The sequence below is a fragment of the Coregonus clupeaformis genome, unplaced genomic scaffold (assembly GCF_020615455.1).
Source record: "Coregonus clupeaformis isolate EN_2021a unplaced genomic scaffold, ASM2061545v1 scaf4151, whole genome shotgun sequence".
Taxonomy (NCBI): domain Eukaryota; kingdom Metazoa; phylum Chordata; class Actinopteri; order Salmoniformes; family Salmonidae; genus Coregonus; species Coregonus clupeaformis.
In genome coordinates, this window is record NW_025537605.1 from 5,306 (window position 1) to 20,163 (window position 14,858).

At 45.7% G+C, this 14,858-nt stretch overlaps 1 protein-coding gene across 1 annotated transcript; it reads left to right on the forward strand.

Annotated features, from left to right (window-relative positions):
• Positions 1-10,437: 10,437 nt before the first annotated feature.
• Positions 10,438-13,733, forward strand: LOC123490555 (conserved oligomeric Golgi complex subunit 6-like; the record flags this gene model as incomplete). Its single annotated transcript, XM_045220520.1, has 4 exons — positions 10,438-10,614; positions 11,288-11,431; positions 13,422-13,493; positions 13,675-13,733. Coding segments are annotated over exons 1-4 (407 nt in total), but the record flags the coding sequence as incomplete, so codon positions are not given.
• Between the last annotated feature and the right edge of the window lie 1,125 nt (positions 13,734-14,858).

The following is a 14,858-nucleotide window of genomic DNA, read 5'->3' on the forward strand; positions in this document are numbered from 1 at the left end:
CTGCTCTGACGCTAGTCGGATGTGGCAGGGCTTGCAAACTATCAAGGATTACAAAGGGAAACCCAGCCGCGAGCTGTCCAGTGACGCGAGCCTACCAGACGAGCTAAAAGCCATCTGCTCGCTTCGAGGCAAGCAACACTGAACCATGCATGAGAGCACCAGCTGTTCCGGATTACTGTGTGATCTCGCTCTCCGTAGCCGATGTGAGTAAGACCTTTAAACAGGTTAACATTCACAAGGCCGCGGGTGCGTACTCAGCCATGTGCTGGCCAGCTGACACGGTCTTCACTGACATTTTCAACCTCTCCCTGACCCAGTCTGTAATACCCCCGTTTCAAGCAGACCACCATAGTCCCCGTGCCCAAGAACGCCAAAGTAACCTATCTATATAACTATTGCCCCGTAGCACTCACATCTGTAGCCATGAAATGCTTTAAAGGGCTGGTCATGGCTCACATCAACACCATCATTCCAGACACCCTGGACCCGCTCCAATTCGCATACCGCCCCAACAGATCCACAGATGGAGCAATCTGTATTGCTCTCCACAATGCCCTCCCCCACTTGGACAAAAGGAACACCTATGTGAGAATGCTGTTAATTGACTGTAGCTCAGTGTTCAACACCATAGTGCCCTCCAAGCTCATCACTAAGCTCAGGACCCTGGGACTAAACACCTCACCTCTGCAACTGGATCCTGGACTTCCTGACGGGCCGCCCCAAGGTGATGAGGGAAGGCAACAGCATCCTGCATGACCCTCAGCATGGATAAGATGGCAGCGCTGAGAAGAGCGAGCGTCATACCGGTTCCTGCTCAACTTGCTTTTTTTAAAGTTAATTTTTATTTTGTTTGCTCAGAATGTTCGTGCAATCATTTCCTATAACCGACAAACACTTCTGGATCATGAATCGGAAGCTACACACTGATCTCTCAGCCTCCCAGATCTGGAATACAACAGTCGCTCCTTTGTTCCCCGCACAGTGGGATTACCTGTTGCTCCTGGCCGAGATGACCGAAGGCAACGCCGACTACAAAGGGGGACTCCAAGCTAGGCTGAAAAGACGGGCTACACTGCCTCCTCTTCCTAGTAACCTGATGTCTAATGTCCAATCAATGGAAAATAAACTATGTTAACTCAGAGCAAGGCTTCAATCGCAGAAGGCCATTGCTGTGTCTTTGTTTTTACTCAGGCGTGGCTTACGGACCATACACTCGACTCTGCTATTCAACCAGAAGGCTTCTCAATATTCCAAATGGATTGAACGGGCGGCTTCTGGTAAGAGTCGGGGGAACAATTCCTGGTGTACAGAAGTTGAAAACATCTGGAGCTCCTGTTCACCTGGAGTTTTGATGCTAAAATACAGACCCACTATATGCCAAGGGAATTCACTTTTGTTATTATCACAGCTGTGTACATACCGCCACAAGCAAACACCAAGACGGCTCTTAGAGAACTGTACAAGATCATTAGCCAGCAAAAATCCTCTCACCCGTAAGCAGTCTTTATTGTCGCTGTGACTTTAACCAAGCCTGTCTAAAACAAATTTTCCCAAAATATCACCAACATGTATTCTGCCGCACAACAGGATTCAGGATACTTGACCATGTATACACAAACATCTTTGGCGCGCTCCCTGCCCCCACATCGGCCAATCATGTCTCTCTGTTCCTACTCCCCGTCTACAAGCAGCAACTCAAGGAGGAAGCCACCAACACAGAGAATAGTGAGGCGCTGGACAGAGGAGGCAGACTCAATGCTGCAGGACTGTTTTGAGAATACTGATTGGAATATGTTCAGATTCATCCACCCAGGACTCCTCCATCAACATTGTAGAATATACATCGTCAGCCACAGACTTCATTAGGAAATGTGTTGATGATGTTGTACCCACAATAACAATCCGGGCATACCCCAACCATATCCGTACCATGCTGAGAGCCCGTACTGCAGCAGTCAATGTCAGCAGAGCGAACACTGATGACTCGTACAAGGCAAGCAGGTACGAGCTCCGCAAATCCAAAAAGACAATACAGACTCAAACTTGAATTGATGTTCGACAACTCAGACTCACGTTGCATGTGGCATGGACTACAGACTATCACAGACTACAAAGGCAAATCCAGCTGTGCGGTGCCCACCGAAGCCTCCCTCCCAGACAAGCTTAACACAATCTATGCTTGCTTCGAGGCAGACAATACCGAGACATCCAGGAAGACTCTTGCTGTTCCGGACGACCAGGTGCTTTCACTCTCCGAGGCTGACTTGAGGAAAACTCAAAAAGAGTGAACACTCACAAAGCCGCCGGCCCAGATAGCATCCTTGGCTCAGAGTGTGTGCTGAACAGCTGGCGGGCAACTTCTGGACATCTTCAATCTGTCCCTGTCCCAGGCTGTAGTCCCCACCTGCTTTAAGGAGACCACCATCGTCCCAGTGCCCAAGAAAAACATGGTGACATGCCCAATGGCTATCGCCCCGTTGCGCTCACCTCGGTCATCATGAACTGCTTGAAGAGGCTGGTCATGGCCCACATTAAGGCCATCATGCCAGGCACACTGGACCCACTCCAATATGCCTACCACTCCAACAGATCCATGGAAGATACAATTTCCACCACTATTCACACGGCCGTAAAACACCTGGACAAGAGGAACACCTAAGTAAGAATGCTGTTCATTGACTACGATTTAGCCTTCAACTCTATTGTTCCCTCCAAGCTCGACACCAAGCTCATAGCCCTGGGTCTGGACACCACCCTCTGCAACTAGATACTGGACTTCCTGCTGAGCAGACCACAGGCTGTGAGGATTGGCAACAACACCACCTCACATTGACTCTTAACTCAGGGGCCCCCCCCAGGGGTGTGTCCTCAGTCCTCTGCTGTACTCCCTGTTCACCCACGACTGCATGGCTTTGCATGACACCAACTCCATCATCAAGTTTGATGATGACACCACGGTTGTAGGCCTAATAACGAACAATGACGAGTCAGCCTATAGGGAGGAGGTAAGTGAACTAGCATTGTGGTGTCATGACAACAACCTCTCCCTGAACATCAGCAAAATAAAAGGAGTTGATTGTTGACCTCAGGAAACAGAGGAGGGAACATGCCCCAATCCACATCAACAGGACTATAGTAGAGAGAGCGTCACGAGTTTTAAGTTCCTCGACATCCACATCACCGAGGACTTGTCATGGAACAACAATATCCACCACCAACACCAACAACGTCTCTGCTTCCTAAGGCATGCCACCCTGGGTCCGGCATGCCGCCCCGGGTTCTCTCCAAACACTACCACTGCACCATCGAGAACGTGCTGACCGGTTGCATCATGGCCTATACGGGAATTGCTCCGTCAGGTGGTGAAGACATTTAGTTGACCATGTGTATCCCGTAGCTACGACTAATAAAACTTGAAACTTGAAACACGGGGGCCCCTCATGGGTGCGTGCTCAGTCCCCTCCTGTACTCCCTGTTCACCAACGACTGTGGCCGTGCACGACTCCAACACCATCATTAAGTTTGCTGACGACACGACGGCGGTTGGCCTGATCACCGACAACGATGAGAAAGCCTATATGGACTCCTCCCTATAGGATTTCTCATCGTTGTCGGTGATCATGCCAACCACCGTCTACCATCGACTACTCGGCACACCCCTATCCAGGACCTCTATACCAGGCGGTGTCAGAGGAATCCCTAAAAATTGTCAATGACTCCAGCCACCCAAGTCATAGACTGTTCTCTCTGCTGCCGCACGGCAAGCGGTACCGATGCACCAAGTCTGGAACCAACAGAACCCAGAACAGCTTCTACCCCCAAGCCATAAGACTGCTAAAAAGTTGACCAAATAACCACCCGGACTATCTGCTTTGACCCTTTTTGCACTAACTCTTTTGACTCATCACATAAGCTGCTGTTACTATTTATTATCTATCCTGTTGCCTAGTCCCTTTATCTCTACCTAAACTCAGCAAAAAAAGAAACGTCCCTTTTTCAGGACCCTGTCTTTCAAAGATAATTCATAAAAATCAAATTAACTTCACAGATCTTCATTGTAAAGGGTTTAAACACTGTTTCCCATGCTTGTTCAATGAACCATAAACAATTAATGAACATGCACCTGTGGAACGGTCGTTAAGACACTAACAGCTTACAGACGGTAGGCAATTAAGGTCACAGTTATGAAAACTTAGGACACTAAAGAGGCCTTTCTACAGACTCTGAAAAACACCAAAAGAAAGATGCCCAGGGTCCCTGCTCATCTGCGTGAACATGCCTTAGGCATGCTACAAGGAGGCATGAGGACTGCAGATGTGGCCAGGGCAATAAATTGCACTGTCCGTACTGTGAGACGCCTAAGACAGCGCTACAGGGAGACAGGACGGACAGCTGATCGTACTCGCAGTGGCAGACCACGTGTAACAACACCTGCACAGGATCGATACATCCGAACATCACACCTGCGGGACAGGTACAGGATGGCAACAACAACTGCCCGAGTTACACCAGGAACGCACAATTTCTCCATCAGTGCTCAGACTGTCCGCAATAGGCTGAGAGAGGCTGGACTGACGGCTTGTAGGCCTGTTGTAAGGCAGGTCCTCACCAGACATCACCGGCAACAACGTCGCCTATGGGCACAAACCCACCGTCGCTGGACCAGACAGGACTGGCAAAAAGTGCTCTTCACTGACGAGTCACGGTTTTGTCTCACCAGGGGTGATGGTCGGATTTGCGTTTATCGTCGAACTAATGAGCTTTACACCGAGGCCTGTACTCTGGAGCGTGATCGATTTGGAGGTGGAGGGTCCGTCATGGTCTGGGGCGATGTGTCACAGCATCATCGGACTGAGCTTCTTGTCATTGCAGGCAATCTCAACGCTGTGCGTTACAGGGAAGACATCCTCCTCCCTCATGTGGTACCCTTCCTGTAGGCTCATCCTGACATGACCCTCCAGCATGACAATGCTACCAGCCATACTGCTCATTCTGTGCTTGATTTCCTGCAAGACAGGAATGTCAGTGTTCTGCCATGGCCAGCGAAGAGCCCGGATCTCAATCCCATTGAGCACGTCTGGGACCTGTTGGATCGGAGGGTGAGGGCTAGGGCCATTCCCCCAGAAATGTCAGAGAACTTGCAGGTGCCTTGGTGGAAGAGTGGAGTAACATCTCACAGCAAGAACTGACAAATCTGGTGCAGTCCATGAGGAGGAGATGCACTGCAGTACTTAATGCAGCTGGTGGCCACACCATATACTGACTGTTACTTTTGACCCCCCCCTCCCCCCTCCCCTCCCCTCCCCTCCCCTCCCTTTGTTCAGGGACACATTATTCCATTTCTGTTAGTCACATGTCTGTGGATCTTCAGTTTATGTCTCAGTTGTTTAATCTTATGTTAATACAAAATATTTACACATGTTAAGTTTGCTGAAAATAAATGCAGTTGACAGTGAGAGGACGTTTCTTTTTTTGGTGAGTTTATATGTACATATCTACCTCAATTACCTCGTACCCCTGCACATCAACTCGGTACTGGTACCCTGTGTATATAGCCAAGTTGTCGTTAATCATTGTGTATTTATTCGTTGTGCTATTATTTGTCTATAATTTCTTTTTTTCTCTCTGCATTTTTGGGAAGGGCCCATTAGTAAGCATTTAACTGTTAGTCTACACATGTTGTTAACGAAGCATGTGAAAAATTAAATTTGATTTGAGTTAGCAAGTCGGAAATGTCCGAGTTTTCTAGCTCTGACTAGCAAGTGAAGGCATCATTCACAAGAGCAAACACTGTTCCAAATAAATATGAAAAAGAGGCTAAATCATATATGCTATTACAAAAATGCAATGCATCTCACTTTATTAAAATACATTCTCACAGACAACTTCAGCTGCTGCATGGGAAGAATTCTACCAAGCAGAGAGAAAGAGCACGCAGGACTGAGCGCAAGAGCATCAAAGACAATTGAGAATGTAACACAAAGGGGATTCATCTTTTAAAAAAATATATATATATATATTCCTCCCATAATACATTCACAATAGCCTATTAATCTAGGTTTCCAGTCTCCTATTAATCTAGGTTTCCAGTCTCCAGTGTAGTGTAGCCTATTGGTTTGCAATGCTGGTTAGATGATGCTCTGGTGAAGAAACCGTAATAATCATGAATAGGCGATGACTGTCCCTTTCATTTTTACGCACACTAATGTGTTATGCACTAGCCTAGTAGATTATTAAAATACGTTTGATACGCTATTTATCAAGCATGGCCAGCTACTCCGAAGTCCGTATGGTGGTATGCACAGAGTAGCCCGTGCAGGACGTGAAGAGTGGGGGGACGGGGGACAAGCCTGTGTGACAAAGCTGAACTCTACTCGGGTAAAGAATACACAATCTGCAAATCTAAGAATTTTTCCAAATACACGACAAAGTAACACATAAAAAGACCACTTAGCCTACATGATGAAAGACTTGGTTGTTAGATTAGTCCTCTGGTCTTAATTCCCATTCGCGTAGAAAACCAAAAACCCGAAAGCTGAAACTAACTTTACAAATCGACCAAAAAATAAAACAAATAAAAAAATATCCCCAAAATAGACAATGGTATCGGCAAAAAAATAATAATAACCTGTAACTTTCAGCGTTGAGGAGCAATGTAGGAGTTGGCAATACCGAAATATTTTCTCTTGCTGTGAGCAGAGAAGGAGAAAGGCTGGAGTTGGAGCTGGAGACAACCGCGTAACCACATTCCGAGTGTTGTGAGCTTGTGGAGGCGTGAGCCGAGAGTCTGTGAAACACGCTCCAGAGGGGGAGCATCAATCACACAACCCTCCATCCAGAGGCGGCCGTGCGGCTCGGAATAGAGCTCGCCAGCGTGTACTTCTAAAAACCGGAAATGAGTTAGCATTTTCTACCATAGTTCGTTGGCCATAGAGCTCGCCAGCATGTAGTCCTAAAAACCGGAAATTATTTACCTCGGCTTAATTCAGCCGTTCATACCTATATGCAAAGTGAATGGGGAAAGAATATGGTTTTGGGAATAAACGCCTAAAATAAGGTCTGAGGTTAACACAGGCTTATGAGATCTTATATGTTTTGTTCTATGAGATAATATTTTTTTTTTAAATATTTTTTTATTTCACCTGTATTTAACCAGGTAAACCAGTTGAGAACAAGTTCTCATTTACAACTGCGACCTGGCCAAGATAAAGCAAAGCAGTGCGATAAAAACAACAACACAGAGTTACATATGGGGTAAAACAAAACAAAGTCAAAAATACAACAGAAATACATATAATATACAGTGTGCAAATTTAGCAAGTTATGGAGGTAAGGCAATAAAATAGGCTATAGTGCAAAATAATTACAATTAGTATTAACACTGGAATGATAGATGTGCAAGAGATGATGTGCAAATAGAGATACTGGGGTACAAATGAGCAAAATAAATAACAATATAGGGATGAGGTAGTTGGGCGGGCTAATTTCAGATGGGCTGTGTACAGGTGCAGTGATCGGTAAGGTGCTCTGACAACTGATGCTTAAAGTTAGTGAGGGAGATAAGTGTCTCCAGCTTCAGAGATTTTTGCAATTTGTTCCAGTCATTGGCAACATGACCTTTATGAATTATGAAGCCTTTTGTGTTTTTAAAATGACATAAATGCTTAAAAACGGCTGCTTACCAGCTAGAATAAAACGCAAAGGATGGTAACGTTATATTGTTTTGCTCCAGGCTGCAACCATATCTCTATAGCGGGATGGTGTTTGTTTTATAGGTTCCCGAATTATGTTGTCCATAGGAGACTTTGGGGTCCGTCTGATAAGGTAAACTAAGCCTTTTAGCTAGACATCAAAGGCATGCGACCTGAGGTGTAGTTTTCATTTTTTTACATAATAGCGCATCATTAGCTTTTTACTTGTTTTGATTAGTCTAAATGCTTAAAAAAATCACAAAAAGTGAATGTTAGCTGATGAAGATTATCTCATAGAACAAAACGTATAAAATCTCCCAAGCCTGTGTTTAGTACAGACCTTATTTTCGGCATTTATCCAAAAAGCCTACAAAAAGTTAATTAATTTCCCCATAGGCTTTGGTCAACGAGCCATAGCAGAGTTAGTCTCTGTTAGTGCCTATAAAGATGCCATTACTAATTTATATTGCTCTATATACCAAAGATGATCTATTATATTGACAAGATAGTCAAGTGACCGCTCTAACAATTTGAAAAACATGTCCTCAAAGATGAAGGACAGGTGGGAGGAGGGGAGATCAGGTGGGACCATTCTAGCCAATGAGAGGGCAGATACGCATGTGAACAACAGGCATATATATTAAGTAGTTTTTTTCAAAGTTGCTGAAATGCCATGTGTGTCCACTTATATTCGTAACAACCTAACCATTTTTTGTTGGTCAAATTCGACCTCCATACTAAAATTCCTCACTTCGTGGTCTTATTTTCGTGGACAGATTTTGGGCGGAGTAATAAACCCTCTCGCTTTGTCTCTTCCTCTCTGTCTATAGTCCACTTGTATAATCTCTCTCTCTCTCTCTCTCTCTCTCTCTCTCTCTCTCTCTCTCTCTCTCTCTCTCTCTCTCTCTCTCTCTCTCTCTCTCTCTCTCTCTCTCTCTCTCTCTCTCTCTCTCTCTCTCTCTCTCTCTCTCTCTCTCTCTCTCTCTCTCTCTCTCTCTCTCTCTCTCTCTCTCTCTCTCTCTCTCTCTCTCTCTCCTCCCCCCTCCCCCCTCTCTCTCCAACTCTCTCACAAACCCTTGAGAAACTTGAGATTGTGGAATTGAATGGCATTATAATGCAACGTTAGTTTCCTTATACGTTTTATTTCTAAATCAGAACTGGGCTACATTTGCATACAATCCTTCTAATTTAGTGCACCCTGTGCGCACAACCCATATGGAATTCCGGGTCTCTTGCAGCGTTTGGAACTGCCGATCTGCGGTCAAGAATGCAGAGTTCATCTCAGCCTATGCTTCCCTTCAGTCCCTTGACTTTTTGTCCCTGACGGAGACATGGATCACCCCAGAGAACACTGCTACTCCAGTTGATCTCTTTCTTCATCTGACTGTGTTTTCTCTCATAGTCTGAGAGCATCTGGTTGTCGTGGTGGTGGCACAGGGCTACTCATTTCTCCTAAGTGGAGATTTTCTATTTTCTCACTCTCTAACCTGTCCATCTCCTCATTTGAATTCAATGCTGTCACTGTCACTTGTCCACTCAATCTGTCATCTATCGCCCACCGGGTGCCCTTGGAGAGTTCCTCAATGACCTTGACACCTTGATAAGCTATTTTCCTGACATGGTCTCTCCTATCATTGCTATTCGGATGACACAACTACTTTTCTCCTTACCCCCCCATTCTGACACCCAGGTGGCAACATGCATCTCTGCGTGCCTGGCAGATATCACAACTTGGATGTCGGCCCACAACCTCAAGCTCAATCTCGACAAGACGGAGCTGCCCTTCCTCTCGGGGAAGGCCTGCCCGCTCAAATACCTCACCATCACGGTTGACAACTCCAGTGTCGCCCTCCCAGAGTGCAAATAACCTTGGTGTGACCCTAGACAACAACCTGTCGTTCTTTGCAAACATCAAAGCAGTGACTCGCTCCTACAACATCCGTAGAGTACGACCCCACCTCATACAGGAAGTGGCGCAGGTCCTGATCCATGCACTTGTCCTCTCCCGTCTGGACTACTGCAACTCGTTGTTGGCTGGGCTCCTCGCTTGTGCCATTAAACCCCTGCAATTTATCCAGAACTCTGCAGCCCGCCTGGTTTTCAACCGTCCCAAGTTCTCTCATGTCACCCCGCTCCTCCGCCCACTCCACTGGCTTCCAGTCGAAGCTCACATCCACTACAAGACCATGGCGCATACCTACGGAGCAGCAAGAGGAACTGCCCCTCCCTACCTTCAGGCTATGATCAAACCCTACACCCCAACCCGAGCACTCCGTTCTGCCACCTCAGGTTTCTTGGCCCTCCCACCCCTAAATGTGCGAGAGACCACTGGAAGTCATAACCTTGTGTTTCCCTCTGAGATGTCTAGAGGGAACACGGAGCAGGACACAATCCAGTTCCTTTACCATGTAATACAATAATATCTGGAATTTACTGTAGCTATCCAATGTATTTATTCTGTGTCATTGTGGGGTTTTCAGACCCTCACAAGATTATTTCTGTTGGTCTTTTCTATTTTTTTAAAGTAATCCCATGTGTTTCCTTTGTTTACCATAAGGTTCTTTATGACGTCATATTATATAAACAATATGAATTATATAATTTGTAAGGGGTTCATGCACACAGCATACATTGTTACTCTGTAATCGAATAATAAAGTATACTACTGGTAGTAATAAAAGATGCACTACACAAAGCGGAACATTGTTGCCTTTGTTGTCTATGTATCTACCCGGATATGTATTGCCGACGCACCAAACATCTTCCTGGTTGACGTGGAGAGGATTGTTTAATGGCAGAGAATAAAGTCGAAATGTCAACTGAAACCACTGTTCAAAATAGTGGCAATGCGCCTTCTCAGCAGAATAACCCACTGTCTAGGAAACTCAATAAAATTCTGGAGACCAGGCTAGATAATGACAAGGTAAGACCAAGTCGAGTCCTCCCAGTTTTCATTGATGCAAATGACTGGTAAAATCTCAACGCTAGCTAGGAGCAGCGCATATTGCACTTGTGATCTCCTATCTAGCAAGCTAACCTTAGTAGCTAATTGATTTCTGTATTTAATTTGATATTTAATTCCTAATTGTACCATAATTTTACCATTAGTAATGACGTCTTTTTATAAGCAGCAACGGAGGCTAACTCCGCCATGGTTCGTTGGTCAAAGCCTATGCCACGGGGAAATGAATGTTGTTTTTGGATAAACGCCTAAAATAAGGTCTGTGGTAAAATCGTACAAGTTTTGTTCATCATCTAACGTCACTTTGTGAATTTTTAAGTATTTATGTAATCAAAACAAGAACATAAGCTTCATAATTCATAAAGTTAATGTTAACTGACTGATATTATCGCATAGAACAAGATATCCAAAGCCTGTGTTAACCACAGACCTTATTTTCGGTGTTTATCCAAAACCCCCTCCAAAAAAAAAACGTTCATTTCCCCCATAGGCTTTGACCAACGAACCATGGCTAACTCATTTCAGTTTTTAGGACTACAAACTGGCGAGCTACTACATTTATTTGCCAGCTTTAGCTGATCCCTGATCCAGTATTAGCCAACGTCGCAATGATAACATCCCTCTTGTGTTGTAGGAGATGTTGGAGGCTCTGAAGGCTCTCTCGGTGTTCTTCACAGAGAACAGTCTTCGGACCCGTCGGAACCTGCGGGGGGACATTGAGAGACGGAGCCTGAACATCAACGAAGAGTTCGCCAGGATATTTAAAGATGTCAAAGAGGTAGCTAGCTAGCTAACGTTTAACTAGACTTCAGACTACAGGGGACTGAATGCATATGCCTTTAAAGCACTTTGTTGTACATGATGTGAAATCAGCTAGCAATATGTGAAATCAGCTAGCAATATGTGCGTGCTTCAATCAGCTAAATCCGACTTCATCTCTTTAAATTACGTGATTTAGTTGATATTACATCGGGTTGGACCTTTTGAAATTCAAAATAAAGTTAGCGACCAAACTGCCATGTTGGCGGAAGTTGTGTTAGCCGCCATTTTTAAACCTGGTGTGTCATTTCCGGTGGCGTTTAAAAAGGTATAATTACATTGCACTTCAGTTCACGCTAGCTAGCTAGTACAATGCGGTGTTGTAGTCTAGTCACTAAACCTCTAGTCAAGTCCCAAGTCCCCTGTGCTCGACTCACGAGTCCCTATGGCTGAAGGTCGAGTCACCAATGGTCGAGTCACGAGTCGGTTAAGAGTCCATCAATTTATGCTAGTCTTATTATGCAATTGTTTCTTGTCGCCACCAGATGGCAGTATATTGCCACGCTCTCATAAAAATCCTCCAACTAATTTACTATTCATCACTACCTCGCAAGTTCTACCTCACATAAATGAGTGGTAAGTCTGGCTCTCAGTTACTTTATTTGTAATTGCCCACAGATATTTGTGTAGGTTTTTTGTTGCAGAGTGAAAACTAAAGGGAGACTTGTCAGAACTGGCTATGGGATGCAGTGGGGAAAGTGGGAGGTTAGAGTGAGATGACAAATGTTTCATTTTCTGGGTGTATTTTACCCCCTTTTTCTCCCCAATTTCGATCTTGTCTCATCGCTGCAACTCCCCAACGCGCTCGGGAGGCGAAGGTCGGGTCATGCGTCCTCCGAAACATGACCCGCCAAACCGAGCTTTTTAACACCCGCCCGCTTAACCCGGAAGCCAGCCGCACCTATGTGTAGGAGGAAACACTGTTCACCTGACGACCTAGGTTAGCCTGCAGGCGCCCGGTCCACCACAAGGAGTCGCTAGAGCCAAGTAAAGTCCCTCCCCCAGGCAAAACCCTCCCCTAACCCGGACGACTCTGGGCCAATTGTGCGCCGCCCTATGGGACTCCCGATCACGCCCGGTTGTGATACAGCCTGGAATCGAACCAGGGGGTCTGTAGTGATGCCTCTAGCACCGCGATGCAGTGCCTTAGACCGCTGCGCCACTCGGGAGCCCAACAACCTACTTTTCTTTCCTCAAGGGGAGAGAGAGAGAGAGAGAAATAGCTAGACTGTTGTTTACTATTAAACTCTACTAGTGTTTTCAATTTCATAAAGCAGGTTGTGTTTCTTAACCAGGCAAAGCTAAATAGTAAGCTGGTGACTGGTGGTTACGGGGAAGCAAGAGAGTCACTTGCGCAACGTGTAGCCTATGATTGGAGGCGGAGCTGGAGCGGAGCCTGCCTGCCCACAATCATTGCTTGCTCCCCCGCAGCTCACCAGCTGACGTATGCGGAGTGTGCCGGGTGTGGTGCGTCCTTCCCACTGCTAGAGAACAGAACCCAGCGCTGCTAATTTTCTGCTTATCATGGTAGCCGATTCAGTTCCAGTAGTCGGCGTGATCAAACACACATCCTTTAGTAGGGTGCAGGGGCCGAAAATAGAGCCTGCACGCTCATAAAGCCCCTTTTTAAAAAAAATATCCAGTTCAAGTGCAAATACAATTCACTAGTCCGAGTCACCATTGGTCGAGTCACAAGTCGAGTCACAAGTCATGAAAATCAGTCTGAGTCCTGGACTCGACTACTACGACACTGGTACAGTGTAATACATATAGCTAGATGGCTACTTGCTTGTTCAATTCTGCAAGAAGCCCTGATAACCTTTGCAGGCTTGATTGATTGACTGACTGTCTGTTTGACATGATAACCTTTGCAGGCTTGGTAGACTGACTGACTGGCTGACTGACTGACTGACTGACTGACTGTCTGACATGTTTTGGCTTCCTCCTAGGAGCTTGAGAGCGTGCAGGAGGACGTCCAGGCCATGAGCACCTGCTGTGGAGAGATGACCAGTAGATTGAAGGTATCTAGCTTCTGTAAAGCTCTTTCAGAACAGACTCTAATAGCTCCCTATATAGTAAACTACTTTTACCCGGGCCCTTGACACAGACATTATTTGTAGCCTGTATTTTGTTAATTGCTTTCAGCTGAGGTGACTGTGGAGAACTGTACTCACTAATGGGTCTCTCTGTGTGTTTCAACAGGCAGCCAAGGAGCAGACCCAGGATCTGATAGTGAAGACCAACAAGCTGCAGGGAGAGAAGTGAGTTAACTTGGGTCGTGGAGTGGAGGGGTGTTACCCTGCATGTGTATGTAACTAGTGGGATACGAACCCTGGTCTCCAGCTCTGGAAACCAACCATTAGTTGAGAAAGATGCCCTCGTTGTCGATAAACTGTATGTTGACAACCCGAATGTTCCGTGACACAAAGATCACTCCATGGCTATTCTGAAAGTTCTAATAGAGGAGTCGAATAATGGAGCACCCAATACTAGCCATGGTAGGGATTGGAATGGAACACCCAATACTAGCCCTGGTAGGGATTGGAATGGAACACCCAATACTAGCCCTGGTAGGGATTGGAATGGAACACCCAATACTAGCCCTGGTAGGGATTGGAATGGAACACCCAATACTAGCCATGGTAGGGATTGGAATGGAACACCCAATACTAGCCCTGGTAGGGATTGGAATGGAACACCCAATACTAGCCCTGGTAGGGATTGGAATGGAACACCCAATACTAGCCATGGTAGGGATTGGAATGGAACACCCAATACTAGCCCTGGTAGGGGATTGGAATGGAACACCCAATACTAGCCCTGGTAGGGATTGGAATGGAACACCCAATAATAGCCCTGGTAGGGATTGGAATGGAACACCCAATACTAGCCATGGTAGGGATTGGAATGGAACACCCAATACTAGCCATGGTAGGGATTGGAATGGAACACCCAATACTAGCCATGGTAGGGATTGGAATGGAGCACCCAATACTAGCCATGGTAGGGATTGGAATGGAGCACCCAATACTAGCCATGGTAGGGATTGGAATAATAAAGCACATTCATAGTATTTATAGTATTTTATAAAGGGATAAGACGGTATTACAAGAAAAGATAACAAGCAAAATAATACATCTTCAAATACAACTAAGTACTCAATCAACATAGAGGAGATAAAAACATAGCAAACAGAAGACATAGAAGGCACAGTATGTGGGTATGTGTGGATGTATTGTGATGGAAGGTGTGGTGTGCGTTTTTGTGTTTGGAAAAGTGTGGCGTTAAGTGAGTGAGAAAGGAAATGGTTGCATATCCCTGAACCAACGTGTGTCTGTGAGCAGGGGTTGTGAGAGAGAGCTTTCAATTTTGTGCAGATGAGGGAT